This window comes from Mytilus trossulus, chromosome 9, assembly GCF_036588685.1.
Source record: "Mytilus trossulus isolate FHL-02 chromosome 9, PNRI_Mtr1.1.1.hap1, whole genome shotgun sequence".
NCBI classification, from domain to species: domain Eukaryota; kingdom Metazoa; phylum Mollusca; class Bivalvia; order Mytilida; family Mytilidae; genus Mytilus; species Mytilus trossulus.
This window is the reverse complement of record NC_086381.1, coordinates 14,180,974-14,206,078: the sequence shown is the minus strand read 5'-3', so window position 1 is coordinate 14,206,078 and position 25,105 is coordinate 14,180,974. Positions and strand designations below refer to the sequence as shown.

Below are 25,105 nucleotides of genomic sequence, written 5' to 3'. Positions count from 1 at the left end.
AAAACCAATACTCGGAAGAGGTGTGCCTACATTGGCAGAATATATATTACAGATTACAGATTACAGTTACGAACTAAAACTACTGCTTTCAGACAATGATAAGACATTCCAGATAATTGAGGATACTAATCCGACTTTTTAACTTTTCGTGTCGTATTGCTGTCTGATCTCAAACGGGAACAATAATCGGCAATGTGTGAACCCCGCATTACTAGCTACGCCCGATGGACCTTCGATTTGAAAGAAAATAAAAAAATAACTTTGCAAAACCTTTTTACCAAAATTTCCAAATAAACGATTTCAAAATACATTTTCATCTTTATTATTCATGATAGCGATATCCATTTTGTCTAACCGCTAGCTTTATACCGAAATTCGCAAACGAGTAATTTGTAAATCCGAGTGAAATCGTATCTGACTGACAACATCAACATTGAAAAACAATGGATGCCATATACAATTACAATATAGTTTCAGATTCCGGGACGGATAAGGGTTATTCCGGGTTTGCCGATCAAAATCCATTAAAAAAAAATGTCAGGGTGGTGACAAAATACATCTAAGATTATAAAATATAAGCACTAGAATTGAAAATCAAAAGATATACGAAAAGAAAAAATATTTTAGGCAGAAACTCAAAATTACTTAAGTCTTTTAGTTTACAAATTTCCGTGTCAACATCCAATACAATGTGACAGCATTTTTCTTTATCATTAATAAATGTCCTTGACAGGACCATTCCCGATTAAAATTTATTAAAAGTCTGATCAAGATCCTGTGAATCGTGGATGGAAATTCAAACTTAAATTAAAATTTGTCGGGGTGCTTTGCCGAACTATTCGGACCCTTCCCGACCCGTAGGAATCTTTAGATAAATATTTTTAGATTTTAAAATATTTAATGATTTGATGATATTGACATTAAGTCCAATTTTATCGTCAAGAATATGATGAACAATGTAAATAGTGTATAGTGATATTGGTGGAAGATATTTTTATTCATGATGTGAAAAACCAATACTCGGAAGAGGTGTGCCTACATTGGCAGAATATATATTACAGATTACAGATTACAGTTACGAACTAAAACTACTGCTTTCAGACAATGATAAGACATTCCAGATAATTGAGGATACTAATCCGACTTTTTAACTTTTCGTGTCGTATTGCTGTCTGATCTCAAACGGGAACAATAATCGGCAATGTGTGAACCCCGCATTACTAGCTACGCCCGATGGACCTTCGATTTGAAAGAAAATAAAAAAATAACTTTGCAAAACCTTTTTACCAAAATTTCCAAATAAACGATTTCAAAATACATTTTCATCTTTATTATTCATGATAGCGATATCCATTTTGTCTAACCGCTAGCTTTATACCGAAATTCGCAAACGAGTAATTTGTAAATCCGAGTGAAATCGTATCTGACTGACAACATCAACATTGAAAAACAATGGATGCCATATACAATTACAATATAGTTTCAGATTCCGGGACGGATAAGGGTTATTCCGGGTTTGCCGATCAAAATCCATTAAAAAAAAATGTCAGGGTGGTGACAAAATACATCTAAGATTATAAAATATAAGCACTAGAATTGAAAATCAAAAGATATACGAAAAGAAAAAATATTTTAGGCAGAAACTCAAAATTACTTAAGTCTTTTAGTTTACAAATTTCCGTGTCAACATCCAATACAATGTGACAGCATTTTTCTTTATCATTAATAAATGTGGATTTAAAGTGTAAAAAATTACTGCAATTCAAAGGGGAAATTTCTTCTCAATTTTGAAGGGCCTGTAAATAGCTGGAAGTTTTGTACTTTATTTTCAAAAAAAAACTTTTTGCGGATTTGTTTAAGGGCAGTTTGTTTCTTTCATTGAAGTTTTGCTCATCTTAATTGTATTCCGTATTATTGTTACATCGTATATATGTCTCTTCCTTTCTAATTAAGTTGGTGTACATGTACCGAATCATTCACACATACTGCCGGATTTTAAAATGGCAGGAGCCCTTTCAGTGCGCCAATTACTAATTTTTTGAGGTATCATTTGCGCCAGATTTTATTTTTATTAAAATGTATCAATTGCGCCAGTTTTCGGAACTCATTTGCGCCAATTCACCTGCACACGTATTTATAATACATGTACATATGCACGTAGATTTTGAGAAAAGACTGCATGTTGTCGTGAAAGAGTTTTTCCCAACCATTATCATCAAGGCATGTCGTTTAGAGCTTGGTCGTAAAATACTAAATCTCGGACTAACAAAGAGAGTAATTTTAGCAAGTGGTTACACCATTTTTGGGGGCAATATAGTGACTCTACCAGTAACTACATTTTATTTACCGAGTTATTCATGTTATAAGCAATGTCCTATTTTTACAAAACTACAATTTTTCCAAAAAATATTGTTGGGTCATTTCTGGTCAGATTTAAAGAAAATTGGTACCAAAAGAAGCGGAAATGTCAAATGCATATTTGTTTATTTGGTTATAATTTTGTTGTGAAGAGTTAACATGTTTTTTATGATATAAAGACAAAGGTTATTTTTTGTTAACGAACTTGCTATATATTTCAACTAAATAAAATTATTAAAAAATATAACACATGTTCATATCAAGAGAAAAGAAACACACACAATTAAAAACATTATCATGCCCAAATAAACAAAATTACTTAACACAATTCCGCTTCTTTTGGTGCCATGTTCATTAAAATCTAACAACGGATGCCTTCAAAATATTTTTTTTAAATTTGTTTTTATATGAAATATATGTAACAAAAAAGAAAAGTGACGAACACTTTTGGCCACGTACTGTAAATGCGGAAATTTTATCATTTTTTGCTAAAAATGCGGAAATTTAAACGCTCCATTGGACATCTGGCAATACTTTTGCCAAAACTCGTTGTGATTTTAATTTGGCCGTGAAAGTGGTCTAACATAATAGATAATTCATTAGACAAGTTTATTTAAAGCGGATGAACTCGACTCAGATTTTGAAAAAGGTAAAAAGACGGACATTGTTTCTGTTTCTGTTTATTTTGTTTCCAATGAAACGTGTAGATCTATGTTTATTTTTTGTGGCTTACCTTGATACAAATGCATGCATATTCAAGTATCAACACATATCAGATTCCGTTAGCAAATTTAAACGTTCTTTAAAAAAACGATTCGCCATTGAAATTTGATTTTTAAGTTCTCAAATAAATATCTACCAGTCAATATTTTCTAAACACAAAATACATATATAATTACACTTATACTTTAGACTGTGAAATAAAGTAAAATAAAATAAAATAAAGTAAAATCTTACCGAAGTGTAAATCTTCCATTCTTCTAACACATAGACTGAGCAGTTTAAATTTGAAAGGTTCTTCAACGTCAATACTTTTCGCGGAACGTTCGAATCGACGAATCAACGTTGAATTCGATTGTTGACGTTTCAAACAGATTCGCCCGATGAAACGTCACACCACGGCACTTTGAAAATGGAGGGCGCACCAACATGGAATTTGGTCGTGGAAAACAACCAACTGTTCCTTCTCGTAAACGAAAAGAAAGCTGTAGAATGCAATGGAAAAAATCTAGTAGTGGAGCAAGTTGGTCATGGCAAATCAACAAATGAAATTAGGGTAAGATATTACTAGAATCAGAATTTATTCATTGAAAATTTGAAGAATTTTATAACATCAAATGTAACTATAAACAATATATAATCAGTTTTGAATTTTCACAACTGTATATCACCTGTATGATCGCAACTTGTGATTTTGCACTTTAAGTTTCATATAAAAAATATTGTCGAGTAATTTTTGGCCGGGTTACAACCCGGAATATACGGTATGGTGATGTCGGGCCGGCCGTAAAAAATGGGTACATTATTGGTGTAATAACACTTTCCCAAGCTTGTCTTGTATATTGAAGTTGTGCACCTGCTATCTTATGAAAATTTCCCCCCGTTTTCCGTGCTTGGGAACTTAATCATTTTTCGGCAAAAATTATAAAAAAGGGAGAGGTACAATTTTTTTTTGCAGCATAAACGTATTCTTGTTCGTCCCCAATTTGAATGTAAATCTAGTTGTTTCTTTTCCGATTTTTTCTGAAACAAAGTATATATTTCCCCCCACCATATTTTTTCAAATCAATTTAATTTCAAAAATCGGCTCAACTTACACGTACTGTTCGGACGCAACGCTATAGATATTGCTACTATAACGACAAATATCGATTAGAAAGTGTTTGACTGTATTTTAGGCTTTGAAAACTATACCAATAAAAAGTACTTTTAAAATGTAATTAGTACACCAACGTGTATTAAGATTACAGGTTTTATCTTATCGGCGGCTGCTTCGGTGTCGTCGTCGGCGGCGGCGTCCACAAATATTCACTCTGTGGTTAAAGTTTTAGAAATTTTAATAACTTTCGTAAACTATCCTGTATTTGTACCAAACTTGGACAGAGGCTTGTTTATGATCATAAGATAGTATCCAGAAGGAAATTTGTAAAAAAAATCCAGTTTTTCCGTATTTTTCTTATAAATGGACTTAGTTTTTCTGTCAGGAAATATTACTTTCACTCTGTGGTTAAAGTCGTCGGCGGCGGCGGCGTCCACAAATATTCACTCTGTGGTTGAAGTTTTTAAAATTATAATAACTTTCTGAAACTATCCTGGATCTGTACCAAACTTGGACAGAGGCTTGTTTATGATCACAAGTTGGTATCCATAAGTAAATTTTGTAAAAAAAAAATCCAGTTTTTCCGTATTTTACAACACATTTTTTTTCATACAATTTAAAAGTTTGATATCAATAACTGCAAATTTATTATGAGCATTCACCTATCACACTGAAAATATAGACAACATCAAAAGTAGGCGAGACACTGGGTTCCGTGGAACCCTTACACATTTCCCCCCAATTGTAATGAAGTATAGGGGGAGTCCATGGGGATCACCCCCACCTCCTCCTGTTTGAGAACTTGTAAATAGTTGAGATCCAAACCCATAAACCATATATATTCTGGAATGGGACAAAAATAAAAAAATGAAATATAGGGGGAGTCCATGGGTCATCCCACCCCCTCATGTTTAAGAACTTGTAAACGGTCGAGATCCCTACCCCTAAACCATATATATTCTGGTATGGACAATAAAACAAACCAAATGAAATATAGGGAGAGTCCCCTGGGGGTTACCCCCACCCCCACCTGTTTTCGAAATTGTAAACGGTTGAGATCCCCACCCATAAACCATATATATTCTTGTATGGGACAATTAAACAAATCATATGAAATACAGGTAGAGTTCCTGGGGGTCACCCCACCCCCTCCTGTTTGAGAACTTGTAAACGATCAAGATCCCCACCCATAAACCATATATATTCTTGTATGGGGCAATAAAAGTAATGAACTGAAATATCTGGTTTGGGACAATTACACAAATCAAATGAAATAGATGGAGATTCCCTGGGCATCAGTTATTGTTAAACCCTGCTTCATATAAATTATTTTTGGGGTTTCTGTTTGAAAAACATGGACTTCGCCATTGCCTTAAACATGGGAGTACCCTTGTTGTACACTCAATTCATTATTTCTATATTAATTTAGCAGTTAACAGTACATTCTCTCATTTCAAAATTCTTGTATTTAAATTACAGGTAAAGTTAATTGGAGTAAAGCTTGGGCGGAATCTGTTTCTTAGTAATTTGTATGTAAAATCAGAATACCAAGTTAGAACAGTGACAGAATTAATAGAAAAAATAGCATCAACATGTCCTTGGATAGAGATTTACAGTCGAAAAAGAAAAACAGACACAAAAGAAAAGGAGACCAGCACAAAAAAAACTAAAGTGATCATAGATGAGATAGACACTATAGATTATGTAATGAAAAAGCTATCACCCATACCAATGGGAAACAACTACCTGGGTAAGTTTTTTATGCCCCACTTATGATAGTAGAGGGGCATCATGTTTTCTGAAGTCTTGTTTACTGAACTCTTACATATTTTAACACATAATAAGTTCTAAATTTTCGTTACAATTTTCTCAGGAACTGCAGATCACAGCTCTCTGAAATTTGGTATCAAGGTTTATATAAGGGACCTCTACCCTGTGATGCGTTTTAAGAGTCACTCAACAACTTCCTGTTAACGCTTGACTTGTTTTCATACCAGAGTTGAAATTTGAAAAAAAAACAAAACATTTTAACATTTTTTGGTTTGAAAGCATCCATTCACCTTAAATATAATTCTAGTATACTGCATCTTTAATTTAATTGATAATCACTTTATTCTTTTTATTCTAGGAAAATTTGAAGTTAATATATTAACATTAATGCCTCCACCAGAAAAATATTTGGTTAGAAAAGTGAACCATGATTGGGTGAGACTGCTCAGACAAAAAATAGAAAAATATCCAAATGTTGTTTCAACAATTTTCCCAGTACTGATAGATCCGTTGCAGGTAAGCAGAAAGCTATTTATGTTTGAAGTACAAGAATTAAATGCATTTTATATAGATCTATATCGGATTAAACTGATTATTTTGGAGGTTATTGATTTGTAATCTTGGTTGATTAAGTCACAAAATGAATACCAGTAGTTCTAAATCAGAACATTACTTATAATTTATTATATTAAACTTTCTTTACACATCTGAATTCCATTATGTATTGCGCATGAATACACTACAAAGTTCTCTTTCCAAAGGAAGAAGCTCTTATGGTCCAATCACATTTAAGTATTTGTGGATATGCAAATCATATAAGAAATATTATAATATTTAATGTTTGCACATTCATAACTTATGGAAATGCCTACCCTGCCGGTGATCCTGATTCCACTCCTGGTTTTTAGTAGAGTTGGTGTTGTTTCTTATTTATTATTTTTAGTTCACATGGCATAAGTTTAAAAAGACTATGCGTCCATAATCACAATCCATAATTCAGAGATGTATTAAGCTTGAGTGTTATGGGTCAATACTTGCCCAAAATGATCAGGTTTGGACTTCTGTGTTCTTATCAGGCTGCTCCTTTATGTGCATTTTATTCCTCCATCAAATTTACAACTTATATGATATGTATAAACTATTATTCAGGTGAAGGAAAGATCAGAATTTTCAGCAGAAAAGTTATCCACATACCAGCTATATACTTTAGGTGGAAATCATTTAAGAACTGCCATGCAAAATCTGGCAAAGGAAGCCTATCTGGATGAAATTAGGTATGAATTAATGTATTACACCATTATTTCTTCAAATATACACATACGATACAAATCATGCACATTGTGATAAGGTCAGTTGAAGAGGGCCACTGATGAGATGACAATACATATAAAAATGTTGTGCCAAATATGGAGGTAGAAAATCATTAGTATTTCGAATATTTCATAGATTTCAAAAAGTAAATTTATAAAAAAATGAAAATACCATTGTTATTTCATATCAACACAAAAATGTTGACTACTGGGCTGTTGATACCCTCAGGGACGAAATGTCCAACAGCCGTGGCATTGAACCAGTGGTTGTAAATACATGTGCATTCAGTTTTTGCCATTCAACAATCCAAGGCAAAGGATTGTGTTTTGAATGATTTAATTTATTTTAAATTATTAACAAATATATGTTTTTTCTTTTAGAAATGTACAGATCCATCTCTACTTTGAATTGAATGAACAAGAGGCAATGACTGTTTCAAATAGTCACAATGGCACACAAGCTTATCTCAAACCAACATTTCAGGTAATCAAGATTGTTTAAAAAAACAAATCATGTCATATTGTTATGATAATTTTTTGACATTTCAAACTCAATTATCTTTGAAATGATTAATATTATGATTGTCTGTCATCCAATCATTTTGCATCAATTTTTTTTATAAACCCCTTCAAATATTGAGCTGGTATATATTATCTGCAAGTGATCATGTTTGATGAGTTATAGTTCAAGGTAACTATTCATAACTCTGCAGATTTTTGTCAGAAAATCCTGCCATGGACTTTTGTAGTCACATTTAGCTTTTTGAAAAAAAAATATTGGTTATATAAGATGGAAATTTGATTAAAAATATTAATAATGTAATTTTGGTAAAGAAGACATTGTTCTTTAATGACCCATTTGTTGAACAATAACATAAGTTGATGTACATGCATTTTTTTTTTACATTTAAGTGTTGATTTTTTATATTCAGGACACTGTTTACCAGGCTTTAAAACTAAAAGAAGCAAACAAAACATCTCTTCCAGCAAGTGTGGCACAGATGCTTTCTGAAATAGAAATGAAGGTGAAACTATTTCTTTTTTTATTATTATTATTATGCAATAACAAAAAAGGTATGATCCTGAATGAAAAGATATTTGCAATACATTATTTATTATTCACTTAAATGGTGCTTCAGACGGAGAGGCAACTCAGACAATTTTGTATACATATATAAAAGAATTTCAGTAATACACTATGTTGTAGCAAAAAAGATACACACTTTTTATTGGCAATTTGAAAACTTTTCTACATTGGTTAGAGGTATAGGGGGAGGGTTGAGATCTCACAAACATGTTTAACCCCGCCGCATTTTTGCGCCTGTCCCAAGTCAGGAGCCTCTGGCCTTTGTTAGTCTTGTATTATTTTAATTTTAGTTTCTTTGTACAATTTGGAAATTAGTATGGCTTTCATTATCACTGAACTAGTATATATTTGTTTAGGGGCCAGCTGAAGGACGCCTCCGGGTGCGGGAATTTCTCGCTACATTGAAGACCTGTTGGTGACCTTCTGCTGTTGTTTTTTATTTGGTCGGGTTGTTGTCTCTTTGACACATTCCCCATTTCCATTCTCAATTTTATTTTATAAGGTGTAATAAGATGACATCTCCATTGAGCATTGTTTTAGGCCCCATGATTGTAGAGAGTATTTTGTTTTCTGGTCCATTCATCAGTCTGTCTCTCTCTCATATATCCAGGATCAGGGGAAAATTTTAAATTTTGGTAGTTTATGATGAGCAGAAGTGCAACCAACTATAAAAATAAGTTAACATTTCATATAAGATTAGTTTTTTCTTAATTAGATGCTGAAAAGGGTTTTACCACATCTGCAATTTAGAGTGCTGATTAGAAAGTTTTGGGGTCCCTAAAAAATTTGGCCATTGCAACAGCCCAAATAGCCTACTTTTAACGAAAATATTTAGGAGTTTTTTTACATGCACAGAGAGTAACATATCCCTATACACTGGGCCTCAGATTTAAGGTCCCATCAAACTGACATGGTTTAAACATGGCAATTGACAGTGCAAACTCTGCCTCGATGTTCTATTAACATATTAAATTCTTTGTAGGAAGTTGCAAAGGAAAGTGTTGGCACCATTGTCAGTGTGGCAAACTATGGACAAGTTAACATGAAATTGTATAATTTGCTTGTCACAAAATTTCAACAGAAAAATGGAAGTTTTAAAAGCATCCCTCAGAATGTAAGTACTTATAAAAAAGAAGATGGGGTATGATTGCCAATGAGACAACTATCCACAGAAGACCAAAATGACACAAACATTAACAACTATAGGTCACCATACGGCCTTCAAAAATGAGCAAAGCCCATACAGCATAGTCAGCTATATATATTCATGTAAATAAAAAAAAAAAGAAGGAAAAACATATATGTAACACATGAACAAACGACAACCAACATGTGTAACCCTGCCAGATTGTGCACCTGTCCTAAGACAAGAACCTATTGCCATTGTCAGTCTTATATATTTTTTTTCTTCTAGTTCATCTCGGTTGAAGACCCATTCCGGTGGGCTTAAAATTGTTTTTGTACGTTTGGTTTGGTTGTTGTCTCTTGACATTTTCCATAGTTTCATTCCTATCCAATTTTATACAACCACAAAAAAAATGTGTTTGTATATTGCTACCACGTTGTCGTGGCCAGTAGACAGATTGGTTTCCGGACAGTAACTTTAGTAAAATTTTATGGATCTCTATGAAACTTCACCAAAAAGGTTCAATACCACATGAGGAAGGTTATGATTGTTTTTGGGGGTGTTGGTCCCTCCCATTTGGGAATTTGGGGCAAAAAACAAGCATTTTTCTAGTTTCCGGACAATAACTTGTGAATCAATTTTTGTATTGCTCTGAAATGGTACCAAAAGATTCAATGCTGCAAGAAGAAGGGTGTGTTTGATTTTGAGTGTAATTGCCAAAACCATTCTGGAATGAGGGGCAAAAAGGGTCCAAAAAGAAGCATTTTCTAGTTTTTAGACAATAACTTGTGTGAAAGTGTATGGATATCTCTAAAATTGTACCACATTTAACAAAAATAAAATTTCTTTTAAAAAAAAGGGGTGGTGGGGTGTCCAAAAAAAATAAGGGGGGGGGAGGGGGCATTTTTTTCTTCTTCAGGATGTCTATGTAGGGTAGGCATGCAACAGATGTAACCAGAATATAAAGCAAATGGTTGGTTTTTTTTTAATTTAAAATTTTATTTGCACCTGAAGTAAGATTTGCATCAAGCCATTGACCTGAAATATTATGATGTATGATTTGGAATGACTATCAATGAGACATCTCTTCATCAGTCAAAAAATACAAACTGATGTAAATTTGTTATTAGTTTACTACTAGGTCACTTTATAAAAAGAAGATTTGGTGTAATTGCCAATGAGACAATTTTTAACAAGAGACCAAATGACACAGAAATAAACAACTATAGGTCACAGTATGGCCTTCAACATTTTTTCCCAACAAAAGTCTGACTATATAAGCAGCTTCAAAGGATAGAATCTGTTGTATTAAATTTTAAAACATTAAACATCAAGAAAAACAACTGCCTTTATTTAAAGGTTTTGACAAAATGTGTATATTTTAATATGTTGATTCAAACTATTTATTACTGTGCATTTTTGTTTGCAAAATTAATAGCATTAAAATACAGAAAATAGTTTGACAATCAAATTTTGTTAATCAAATAACTGTATGTCACTGCATGGTCATTTGCCATGATAATGAAAGTGGCCGTGCACAATTAAGGATTTGATTGTTAATAATTTGAAAATTCAGTGGTCTTAAATTTATACAATCAAATAAAATTTCAGTAGGCTTAACTCTATACACATCTAGTGTTATCATGAAAATAAATTAAAAATAATCTAGCTGGTCAACCAGTGAATAAGAAATAGTAATAAATTAAAACATCAAATCCATGTTTGTTCAACTGTGACTTATATCAGCACACACAAGTGTATTAGCAGCATTTTGTTTTTGTTTATTTTTTACATACTGCGTACCTTACACAAATATACGACTTGCACAGAAAAGGAAGAGTACAACAGGGCTTGCTCTTCCTAATTTATCATGTTGCTATGTACATGTAAAAATTGTTTGTGAATTGATTTTGTTTTTCATTAATTTTTGTATATTATCCTTTTTAAAACTCTTTTCTCAATGCATACATGTAGGTAGAAAAATTTGGTTGACAAAAATGCAGCTTTTTATTAATTATCCTCTGCTTATATATTTTAGCTATTCAAAGAACTTCAAGGCATCAAAGATGAAGACAGGACATCTTTTCTTCAAGATGCCCTTGACAAGTCAATTGAAGTGTCACTTAGAAAAGTTAAACTTGCAAAGAAAAGAAAAAAATTAGAGGAGTGTATGATGAAAATAACAAAATGTAAAACTCCAGATTCATGTAAAGAGATATATCCAGACCATTGGGATGGAATTGACAGATTTATAGGTATTAGAAATTAAGTTGTACATTGTATTACAATTACCTGAAGATAAAAGCAAAAACGTAATTTATAAATATTTAAATAAAGGTTCAGTTTTCATAATACCTGTAAATTTAAAGAATAAACTGAATTAACACAATCATAAACTTATCTGACACCCTCAAATCTAAAAGCTGCATTATAAAGAATTTAATATGACAAACAAGTTCATAGTTGGGGCTAATAATGTTTTTCGTGTGGTTTGGGTATGTTTTCTATTTCTGGCATGAATATATAGTTCTCATATTACACTGTCCTGTGTGTTATACAAAAATGCCTTTATTTTATTAGCCAATGAAACCTCCTGAAACAATATTGCAGCATTTTCATTGGCTATTTGTTAGGTCATTGGTGACAGTTCAAGGTCACAATGATGTAATTTCTTCCAAACGTTTAAAAATGTTTGAAAAGGACATGTGACGTCACAATGCAGTTTTAATGTGAAAGCGACTGGTCATACATTTCATTGATTTTTTATAATGCAAAAATGAATGTTTACCATAAGAAAAATAGGTTCAACAACTAGTGAGAATAAGATAATATTAAGTACAAAAACAATGATAAGTACCAACTACAGGTGTCAACCATTGTGTTGCTCATGCAAGTTTAAATTTGATGAAATCTCCTAACTGTTTGTAATTCTTTTTAATTGTATATTTGCAGGATTGGAAATAACAAAGAATGTGATTCCTGCAGTATTTGTAGAATATTGCCAGGAAGCATCTGAAACTGCTGATTTGGATGATTGTGTGCTGAAGGATTTTAATCCTGAAATTAAATTCACAGTGACTTTAAATGGAAAAGATATAACGCAAATTCGTAACATTGAAACAATCCTGAATACATATAAAAAAAAGGCTTTCTTGAAATTAGTAAAAAAACAAAATGAAATACTTAAGGCTGTTGATGAATCCATATGTACTGAAAAAGATGACACCATGACCATCAGTAACGACTCGGGTTTTTCTGATACAAGTATTGATATAAGTGACAGCGCTTTTATTCAAGATGAATCTCTTACAGATTCACTCACTGATTTGTTGAATGAAAGTAATGCTGAAACACAGCCGCCAGAAAACTGTACATCACAAGACTTATTCAGCAATTGAAAATAATTGATATTTTGTACAATTTAAGGTGGTACACAACACTTTCACTCAAATGCATTTGGCTTCTTTAATTTTCATTAAATTTTGACGAAACATTTACTTTGACCTGCTCAGAAAAGTATAAAAAGTTATAGATTTTGAACCACATAATTTACGGGCATGATGTCACTGGATAATATAGCAGTATGACATCATTGAGAAGCTTAATTTCTCTTTACTATTAGTACAAGATTAAAATGTTCAGTTGATTTTTAAAGAGTTGTCTCCCTGTAGTGTTACGTACCACCTTAATAATTTTTAATATTTTATAAATCAAATGTGTACATAAAAAATGTAAAATGGTAGAAATAAAATTACAACATATGTAAATTATTCATCTCATATATATTTTGTAATACAAAGTAAAACTATTCTGTATCAAACTAGCATGTTTTATATGTACTGTAGAGATAAAAATATGAAAAATAATGACTGCACAGGAAAATTTTGTGTTTTATAGAAGGAAATAAACTTCTGGTGTTATAAAGTCATAGATATTTGTGTTTATCTTATTTTATATTGAATTTTAACTAAGGTTATGATCATTCAATGTTTTGTGGGTTTGTCATTCTTTTGATAATCTTTAAATGGTTTAAACTTAGATTTTCTCAAACATTAATTAATAAGGAAAACAATAAACAAAGTTGGTTTATTGACATAGATTTTGGGGGGAAATTCAAAAAAAAAGTCTTGTATACTTTATTTTATCACAAAAAGCATCTAATTAAAAAGAGAAAATGTTTGTTCTTAGAAAATAAATCCCAAAAGAAAAATGGATGGTTTGTGCCTGAATAGTTAATAAGAAAGGGAATAAAAAACATATGAATATCTTGTATAGACATAATTACACTTGTATGCAAATTAATCCACCTTTAATGAAAAACACACAAGTTCCCATAAAAAATTGCATCACAATTCAAAAGGTTATTTGGAGACAAATCTGAGGTCATTTGGAGACAAAATTCAGCTGAATACCCAAAGTGTAAATATATATTGTTCTCTATTTATCACTTGAAATGGATATTTTTTTTGGTACCAGTAGGTTTTAGTAGCTTCAAGTACTTTTTGGTATGTCATTTCTTGTTATTAGTCAGGTTCTGTAAATGATGCTGTTGACCAAAATGCAAATTTCATGGTTTAAGTCTGTTTACATGCAAGTTTTACAAAGTTTCAGTCATAAATTATATTCCACTGGTGTTTCAATTTTTTTTCAAAAGTATAGTGTTTGAATATAGAAATAAGAAGATGTGATATGATAACCAATGAGACAATTCTCCAACAGAAAACAAAATTGAACAGTTTATTACTCATATTTTCATGGTCTTTGTTACCTGATAGAAATGAAACTCCCACGATGCAAGAAAGACGGTGATGCTCTGCTTAAGTTATTACTGCTGCCAAACAAAAAAAGATCCATATAGTAACAGACCTAAGACCATTCCAAATTGGTCAATGTGATATTGCCATTCCAAAAAAGTCAATGTACTGTCACCATTCCAGAATGGTCCATCCCATGTTGCCATTCCAGAATGGTCGATCCAGTATTGCCATTCCAGAATGGTTGATCCAGTTTTCCCATTCCAGAATGGTCAATGTACTTTTACCATTCCAGAATGGTTGATCCAGTTTTCCCATTCCAGAATGGTCAATGTACTTTTACCATTCCAGAAGGGTTGATCCAGTTTTCCATTCCAGAATGGTCAATGTACTTTTACCATTCCAGAATGGTTGATCCTGTATTGTCATTCCAGAATGGTCAATGTACTTTTATCCAGTATTGCTATTCCAGAATGGTCAATGTAGTTTTACCATTCTAGAATGGTTGATCCAGTAATGCCATTCCAGAATGGTCAATGTACTTTTATCCAGTATTGCTATTCCAGAATGGTCAATGTAGTTTTATGATGTACTCATATAATGATTACCATTGGCCAACAAATGATTAAAAAAAATAATATCTGCTCAAATTACCATGGCATTGGACACAACAGATATTGGTATTTATGTTTTGCATGACACAATCTCAGTTGAAATTGAAAATGCATATCGATCTACTTTCTAGAATTCTTAATAAACTCTAAATTAATAAAATAATCTGTTACAAATGGATTCATGACAAAATTGTATTTTGGTGATGGTGATGTGTTTTAAGTTCTTACTTTACTGAACGATTTTGCTTCTTACAATTATAGCTATCATGAACTTTGCCCATTAGTAACAGAGAACTATATTTGGTAAAAATTTACATAAATTTATCAAATTAATGAAAATTGTTAAAAATTGACTATAAAGGGCAATAACTCCTTAAGGGGTCAATTGACCATTTAGGTCATGTTAACTTATTTGTAGATCTTACTTTGCTGAACATTATTGCTGTTTACAGTTTATCGCTATCTATAATAGTATTCAAGATAACCAAAAACGGCAAAATTTCTTTAAAAATTACCAATTGGAGGGCAGCAACCCAACAACCAGTTGTCCAATTCATCTGAAAAATTCAGGGCAGATAGATATTGACTTGATTAACAATTTAACTTCTTGTCAGATTTGCTCTAGATGCTTTGGTTTCATAGTTATAAGCAAAAAACTGCATTTTACCCCTATGTTCTATTTTTAGCCGTGGCGGCCATCTTGGTTGAATGGCCAGGTCATCCGACACATTTTTCAAACTAGATACCCCAAAGATGATTGTGGCCTAGTAGTTTCAGTGGAGATTTTGTAAAAGATTACTTAGATTTATGAAAAATGGTTAAAGATTGACTATAAAGGGCAATAACTCCTAAAGGGGTCAACTGACCATTTTGGTCATGTTGACTTATTTGTAGATCTTACTTTGCTGAACATTATTGCTGTTTACAATTTATCTCTATCTATAATAATATTCAAGATAATAACCAAAAACAGCAAAATTTCCTCAAAATTACCAATTCAGGGGCAGCAACCCAACAACCGATTGACCGATTCATCTGAAAATTTCAGGGCAGATAGTTCTTGAACTGATAAACATTTTTATCCATGTCAGATTTCCTCAAAATGCTTTGGTTTTTGAGTTATAAGCCAAAAACTGCATTTTACCCCTATGTTCTTTTTTTAGCGGTGGCGGCCATCTTGGTTGGTTGACCAGGTCACGCCACACATTTTTTAAACTAGATACCCCAAAGATGATTGTGGCCAAGTTTGGTTTGATTTGGCCAAGTAGTTTCAGAGGAGAAGATTTTTGTAAAAGATTACTTTAATTTACGAAAAATGGTTAAAAATTGACTATAAAGGGCAATAACTCCTAAACGGGTCAACTGACCATTTTGGTCATGTTGACTTATTTGTAGATCTTACTTTGCTGAACATTATTGCTGTTTACAGTTTATCTCTATCTATAATAATATTCAAGATAATAACCAAAAACAGCAAAATTTCCTCAAAATTACCAATTCAGGGGCAGCAACCCAACAACCGATTGACCGATTCATCTGAAAATTTAAGGGCAGATAGATCTTGACCTGATAAACATTTTTATCCCATGTCAGATTTCCTCAAAATGCTTTGGTTTTTGAGTTATAAGCCAAAAACTGCATTTTACCCCTTTGTTCTATTTTTAGCCGTGGCGGCCATCTTGGTTGGTTGACCAGGTCACGCCACACATTTTTTAAACTAGATACCCCAAAGATGATTGTGGCCAAGTTTGGATTAATTTGGCCAAGTAGTTTCAGAGGAGAAGATTTTTGTAAAAGATTACTTTAATTAACGAAAAATGGTTAAAAATTGACTATAAAGAGCAATAACTCCTAAACGGGTCAACTGACCATTTTGGTCATGTTGACTTATTTGTAGATCTTACTTTGCTGAACATTATTGCTGTTTACAGTTTATCTCTAACTATAATAATATTCAAGATAATAACCAAAAACAGCAAAATTTCTTCAAAATTACCAATTCAGGGGCAGCAACCCAACAACGGATTGACCGATTCATCTGAAAATTTCAGGGCAGATAGATCTTGACCTGATAAACATTTTTACCCCATGTCAGATTTGCTCTAAATGCTTTGGTTTTTGAGTTATAAGCCAAAAACTGCATTTTACCCCTATGTTCTATTTTTAGCCGTGGCGGCCATCTTGGTTGGTTGACCGGGTCACGCCACACATTTTTTAAACTAGATACCCCAATGATGATTGTGGCCAAGTTTGGTTTGATTTGGCCCAGTAGTTTCAGAGGAGAAGATTTTTGTAAAAGTTAACGACGACGGACGACGACGGACGACGACGGACGACGACGGACGACGACGGACGACGGACGCCAAGTGATGAGAAAAGCTCACTTGGCCCTTCGGGCCAGGTGAGCTAACTAGAAGAACAAATATTGTCAGAAGAAATATTTTTTGAAATTGAAAAAAAGAAAACTGAGCTTAAAGTATTAAGACAAGAAAAGATGAGGGGTTCTTACATCAGATCCAAAATGCAATGGATAGAAGAAGGAGAAAAACCTTCAAACTTTTTTCTAAATTTAGAAACAAAACATTTTATAAATAAAACTATTCCAAAATTAGTCAATGAAAAAGGTGACACTATCAGTGAGCAAGATAAAATATTAAAAGAAGCAAACAATTATTACAAAAGGCTTTATACTAAAACAGAAAGTTTGAATAAGGTCAACCTAAAAAATGAAATCCCTGATACTGATATTAAAAAAATAAATAATACCATCAGAGAATCTTTGGATGGTGAAATTACTTATGATGAATTAACAACAGCTTTGCGAAAAATGAAAAATGAAAAAAGCCCTGGGTCAGATGGTTTCACAAATGAATTTTTCAAGTTTTTTTGGATAGATATAGGAAAATTTGTATTTCGGTCTATAAATAATGGTTACGAAAAGGGGGAATTATCAATAACTCAAAGACAAGGTATTATAACCTGTATACCAAAGGGAGATAAACCTAGACAGTTCATGAAAAATTGGCGACCAATAAGTTTACTAAATACCACATATAAATTAGCATCAAGCTGCATAGCTGAGCGTATAAAATTAGTTCTACCCCAAATTATTAACAGTGATCAGACTGGTTTTATTCCGGGTAGATTTATAGGGGAGAATACTCGTCTTATTTATGATATATTATTTCATACAGAACTAAATGATTTACCAGGACTGCTCCTTCTCATAGATTTTGAAAAAGCTTTTGATTCTGTATCATGGAGTTTCATTGAAGAAGTTTTAGATTTTTTCAATTTCGGCCCCTCTATAAAACAATGGGTGAGAACCTTTTACAAAAATATAAGTTCTGCAGTTTCTCAAAATTGTATTTTATCTGAATTCTTTGAAATTCAAAGGGGTTGTAGACAAGGGGATCCTTTATCTCCTTATATATTTCTTTTATGTGCAGAAATACTTGGAATATTAATTAGAAAAAATAAAGAAAAAATTCGTAAGGGTTCCGCGGAACCCAGAGTCTCGCCTACTTTTGCTGTAACTCCCAGGCTCAACAAAAATGAGGAAAACAATCAATACTACTGATACTATCTTTTGATTGTAAGATGCTTCTGTCCAAGTTTGGTATACATTTCAGGATAGTTTATGAATCGAATAAATGTTTTAAAAACTTATAGTGCAGACTGTATTTTATGTTAACTGGATTTATTTTTTTACAAAATTTACTTCTGGATACTATCTTATGATCATAAACAAGCTTCTGTCCAAGTTTGGTACAAACCCATGACAGTTAAAGAAAGTTATTAAAATTTTAAAAACTTTAACCACAGAGTGAATGTAATGTTTCCCCGCAGAAAAAACTAAGTCCATTTATAAGCAAAAAACAGAAAAAAAGGAATTTTATTTTTGCAAAATTTACATCTGGATACTATCTTATGATCATAAACAAGCTTCTGTCCAAGTTTGGTACAAACCCATGATAGTTAAAGAAAGTTATTAAAATTTTAAAAACTTTAACCACAGAGTGAATGTAATGTTTCCCCGCAGAAAAAACTAAGTCTATTTATAAGCAAAAAACAGAAAATTAGAATTTTATTTTTGCAAACTTTACTTCTGGATACTATCTTATGATCATAAACAAGCTTCTGTCCAAGTTTGGTAGAAATCCAGTATAGTTTAAGAAAGATATTCAAATTTTAAAAACTTTAACCACAGAGTGAATGCTATGTTTCCCCGCAGAAAAACTAAGTCCATTTATAAGTAAAAAACAGAAAAAATGGAATTTTATTTTTGAAAAATTTACTTCTGGATACTATCTTATGATCATAAACAAGCTTCTGTCCAAGTTTGGTAGAAATCCAGTATAGTTTAAGAAAGTTATTATATTTTCCAAAACTTTAACCACAGAGTGAATATTTGTGGACGCCGCCGCCGACGCCGCTGACGGAATGTAGGATCGCTTAGTCTTGCTTTTTCGACTAAAGTCGAAGCCTCGACAATAAAGGGAATTAAAATAGATGACACTGAATATTTGATCTCTCAATATGCTGATGACACGTCAATTATTCTTGACGGTACACCAGAGTCCCTTGACGCATCTCTCCGCTTATTACATAAATATGCTGAAATGTCTGGTCTCCGAATGAACTTAGACAAAACTAAGGTGGTGTGGATAGGAAAGAAAAAATATAGTCAAGATACCATGTGTGTAAAGTGGGGATTGGAATGGGGTTCCAGTAGGTTTACACTATTAGGAATAAACTTTTCTGTCAATTTGCAAGAAATGGAATCTTTGAACTATTATCCTAAAATAAAAGAAATTGGAAATATAATCAATATTTGGTCTAGACAAACACTTACTCCAGTGGGAAAGATAACAATTATCAAGACACTAATTATTTCAAAATTAAATCATCTATTTCTAACATTACCAACACCATGCAATACTACTCTTAAACAACTTATTCATACACTATATTCATTTATTTGGGAAAACAAGCCTGACAAGATTAAAAGAAAAATATTATGTCTGGAACATAAATTTGGGGGGCTGAAAATGTTAGACATTGAAGAATATATAAAAGGGTTAAAATTAACGTGGGTCCGACGGTTGCTAAAAAACAATACAAAACTCAAAAAACTTATAGAAAGTACAGAAAATATTAATATTGAAGATCTAGTATTTCTAGGCCCACCAAACAAATGTAAAAACCCCTTTTGGAAAGATGTTTTTAAAGCATGGACAGAAATGCAATATAAACTTAAACCAAAAAATGAAGAAGAATTTTTAACAGTTTCACTTTGGAATAATGAAAATATTAAAATAGGTAGCAGATCTGTGTTCTATAAAGACTGGGCAAATAACGGTATTTTGTTAATTAACGATCTGGTAGATAATGAGGGTAAATTAATGTCGTTTGAACAATGGAAAAATATTTATGAAATTAAATCTAACTTTCTAGTTTATAATGGAGTTATATCAGCAATAAAATCATATCAAAATTCACTTAAACATAATATCTCTATAGAAAATCTTTATAAAGTTCATGGACCATTCTACCAAATAATATTAGAACATTTTTTTTGTCAGTTAAAGGATCAAAAGATATGTATAATATTTTCTTAGAAAAAAGTAATACTAGGCCTACTTGTGAAGATAAATGGTCTTTAAGATTAAAAAAAAATTTTGATTGGAAAAAGGTGCATAATATGTCTTTCTACACCACAAAAAGCTCTAAACTTCATTGGTTCCAGTACAGAATAGTGCACAGAATTATAGGCACAAATGAATTTTTATTTAAAATTAAGGTAAAACAATCAGATAAATGTACTTTCTGTAATGAAGCTATTGAAGATATTGAGCACATATTTTGGACATGCCATAAAATTTCAGATTTATGGATTGAACTTGGTGATTGGATTTATAACCAAACACAAATATTGATTCCAGTTAATATAGATATTATTTTATTTGGAAATTTAGGTAACAATGGAAATGACAGGATAAAAAACTTAATAATACTCCTGACAAAATTCTATATTTACAGAACTAAACTCTGTGAAAATATTGTAAATTTTACAGGACTTAAAAACTACCTCAAAGAATCTCTGGTACTAGAAAAGAATTTATTTTTTAAAAGAAAACCTTTCCATAAGGCCAATATCTGCTGGGACCCCTGGCTTCCGATTTTAGAAGACTAGTTTATTATCAAAAATTGGTACATTATGTACCAGAATTATTTATACGTACATTCCTTTCCTTATCCACACCACCACCTATGTTATAATTTAATACTGTTATATGCTGGTTTTATATATATGCTTGATGTTTTGTCTATGTTTATAACTACATGTAGGTTCCTCTAAGTTATTGCCTGTATACAAATATTTGAATAAATATATCCTGCAAGGAAAATATATTTATTATTTTTTATTTTTTTTATTTTTTTTCCAAAATTCAAAACATCTGTGTTTTTTTTTTTTATTTATTTATTCTTTATAATTTATTAATTTTTTTTATCTATTCAGATTTATTGATCATTCTATATTGATAATGTTTTTAGTTGGATATATTATAATTTACAATGATTTATGAATGTATATATTACAGTTAAGAAACTAACAAATACTAATCAAATTAATTATATGCTACTAACGGTTAACGAGGCCGGGATAAGGTACCGGTATTTGATGTATCCACTAACAAATGTAAAAATATCAATAAAGTATGATTACTTCAAAAAAAAAAAAAAAAAAAAATATGACTAGTAAATTCCTGATTTTTTATATATTAAAGCCAAACAGATAAAGAACATGCAGATAAATTAAATGAATTATTTTACATTTAACATTCATTCATATCATGACCCACTAATATGTGCAATACAATTACCATTTCAAATCCCATTCTAGCTAGAGGAAAGTTATATATCTGTTTAGCTATAGTTCCTATCTTATACCAAACTGTTACTTCTGTTGTATCGATTTTTACAGCCTGCAATACATAAAAAAAAATGACATTCTAATTAAATTTTAAAATTTCTTTTTTTTCAGTAAAACACAAATGTGTTTCCTTCATACTCCAATGATTATTTCAAATTATAAAACAAATTATCTTCTTCCTTCAAATAACATGTGATAACTGAAAGCAGACTAAGGTCATATTCTGTAAATATTTATCTGTGAGGATCAATAGTAAGTTGTACTGAAATATTCCCCCTATTATTCCCATGTATCCCAAATGAGCTTAAATACCACTCAAATACCAGGCAAGACATATACAAGCTAAATATTTACATAAATATTCATTTTGTAATTAAGAAATTAAAAATGGCTGTGGTTTTGGTTTTTTGATGCTGTTTATCATTTTCATCTTATAATCTTGCTTATGAGTTTTTTCTTTATATTTTGACAATACCTCAATGTATGAGAGAATAGCAGCTTTATAATCTTTTCTGTGAAGAGCCATGTTAGCAATGTTTTTATGTATGGAATATAACAGCTGTAAGGCGGGATGGGTAGATCCTTCAATATCATCTCGTACCTGTTCTAATGCCTACAAATATAAATGACAAGTTAATCTGTAAATTCAGACAGTGTTGTGCACACTTATTATGATAATTTTTTTAAGAATGAACAAAAATTGAGATTTATCATTGTGATTTTAGAGAAATCTGCTTACAGATCAGACATGGGGTAATCGTAATCAGTAATCGTAATCAGCTGTAATCGATTACATTTTGTCATGTAATCACATGTAATCGGTAATCATTCATTTTCTGATTACAAGTAATCGGAATGTAATCGATTACATTGCAAAAAACAGGTGTAATCATGATTACTTTTAGATTACTTTTAGATTACATTTATATGATTACTTGATGATTACAAATTTTAGAGACATAATTTATTTTTAAAATAAATCATGCTTGCACATTAAACTTAGGTTTACAATGTTTTACATTGTCCAATTGTCATTGATCTTTATTACTGTTTGAAAAAGTTTTGTATAACTATGGTTAAGATTTGAGATTGATTTAAGATTTAAACTATTTAATTAGAAAAAAGTGAAACATGTTTATTTTCTATACTTCAGTGATCACACTGGTTTAAACTAGAATTTTCTTAGTATTAACTCTTGCATTGAAATCTACTCACTAGTTATTTTCACTCTTTTTATTGGATATTTAAATTTTCTTTGTTGAAAGATTTTATTTATATTATAAGTCTATAACTAAGCTTTTATCTTTAATTTTTGAATTGGATGTTATGTTGAAATTTATATAAAATGTCTGCTTTGAAACACTTTGTGTTTCCCGATCATGCACCAAATTCTGGGACTGTGAAGGCAAAGTGCAAATATTGTCCAACATACATCTCTGGCAATGCCAAAACAACATCAAACTTTGTGACACATTTAAAGGTAAGTTAGTTTAAATAATTATTGAAATGTTGAAATATTATCATGATTATTATCATTTCTTGAGAGACCAAAATTTAGAGCAAGGGTATCAGGTCTACAATTTGTACTTTATAAATATTACATGTACAATATTTTATGTTTTCATTGCTTTAAACATCTATATAAACTTTGAAAATACTTCCAATTTTTAGTTTACACAAAATGTTTTTTTTAAATGTTCAATATTAAAATATGTTATATAATTGTGCATGCAATTAATATTAGCAATTCATAACATTATTTAATAATGCAATTAACACAACACATTTTTCTTACACCTATTGATTGTCATAAAATTTTAAATGGGGATTAACACCTGTAAAAACATGTATACATGTCAATTATGTCCTCAGGTCAAACACAATAAGACTACAATGTACTTGATCATTAATTAGTCACTGTCTGTTTAATTCTTTTTATAAATAATAAATAAATAACCATGTTTTTGTTTTCTTTTACAGAGAAAGCACAGAGACATTTTCATTCAAAGTAAATCTGAGGATGGTACACAGGATTGTTCAGTTTCATGACACCAACAAAGGGGAGGAAAAAGCATATCTCAGGTGATATTGTTAAAATGGAAATTTCGCAATACCTTCTTGAGCCATGTGATGATGCATGTGATCCATTAAAGTACTGGAATGACCATACTGAGATATACCCAATACTGACAAAACTTGCAAAGACTTATCTCACAATTTCTGCTACTTCTGCTCCAGTTGAACGACTTTTAAGTGTTGCTGGAAAATTCTTTAGGCCAGATAGATGCAGACTTAGTGATTCAACCTTTCAAATGCTGCTGATGATAAAATGCAATGAAAAATTTGCAATTGCATAAAGGACTTATGGCTGCATTATCAAACAGTACAAGTATCACTTTACTTAACTTGTATATATTTATGATATTAAAAAAATTCTATAGATTTAGTTTGTTGATGTTGAGTAAAATATACAATGTAATCATAAGTAATCACAAGTAATCATGATTACAATGGAGAAAAGTAATCTAATGTAATCAATTACATTTGAAATTGGGTGTAATCATAATGTAATCCATTACATAAAATAAGCAAAGTAATTGTAATGTAATCGATTACATTTCAAAGTAATCAACCCCATCCCTGTTACAGATATATGTAGCAGATTTCAGGATGTAAGTTTTTAATATTTTAAAACTGACCCAGGTGAGGTGCATTATTCACATAAGTAAAAACCTTGCAATTATTTCAGAATTTACCTTGACATTCTTAATCTTATACTTGTATCAATAAAACAGGCATGACAAAACTGGATAAAATGCATCATCACCACTGTCAATACTATCAACAAATACATGTATAGCATAAATATATGACTAATTATTGCCACTGTTTGATTTAAAATTATTTTCTAGATCAATAACTACATCATACAATATTTCAGAGTTGCTATAACTGTCAATGTTGCAATTACAAGATATCAGAAAATTTAAGAATCAATTGAATTATTTATCAAATTTCCAACTATTGACTACAAAGATGTTTTAAGCCTTGCTCTTAACTAAAACAATGTAAATGTGCTTGTAAAACTGAACATTTTACAGATATTATATTTGTAATAAAATTAACGGTACCAATTTTCTTGCACCAGATGCTCATTTCGACAATACATGTCTCTTCAGTGATGCTCGTGGCCAAAATATTTGAAATCCAAAGCTTATATAAAAGATGAAGAGCTATAATCCAAAAGGTCTAAAAAGTATAGCCAAATCCGTGAAAGGAATCAGAGCTTGCATGAGGGAGATACATTCCTTAATTTATAATAATTTCTAT

At 31.3% G+C, this 25,105-nt stretch overlaps 2 protein-coding genes across 3 annotated transcripts in view; one reads left to right on the top strand and one right to left on the bottom strand.

The window, feature by feature from the left end:
* Nucleotides 1-25,105, bottom strand: part of LOC134685184 (calcineurin-binding protein cabin-1-like) — a 103,477-nt gene that overhangs the window by 67,465 nt on the left and 10,907 nt on the right. For both annotated transcript variants that reach the window (XM_063544670.1, XM_063544671.1), the window contains exons 5-6: nt 22,251-22,388; nt 21,726-21,827 (exon numbers count right to left, since the gene is read on the bottom strand). In XM_063544670.1, the coding sequence (XP_063400740.1) occupies nt 21,726-21,827; nt 22,251-22,388 (240 nt within the window). The remainder of the gene's footprint in view (nt 1-21,725; nt 21,828-22,250; nt 22,389-25,105) is intronic.
* On the top strand, nt 3,348-13,569 carry LOC134685183 (uncharacterized). The gene is made up of 9 exons (XM_063544669.1): nt 3,348-3,634; nt 5,657-5,927; nt 6,306-6,463; nt 7,097-7,221; nt 7,639-7,741; nt 8,190-8,282; nt 9,327-9,458; nt 11,509-11,725; nt 12,423-13,569. The coding sequence occupies exons 1-9, from the start codon at nt 3,491-3,493 to the stop codon at nt 12,866-12,868; spliced, it is 1,689 nt and encodes a 562-aa protein (XP_063400739.1). The 5' UTR covers nt 3,348-3,490; the 3' UTR covers nt 12,869-13,569.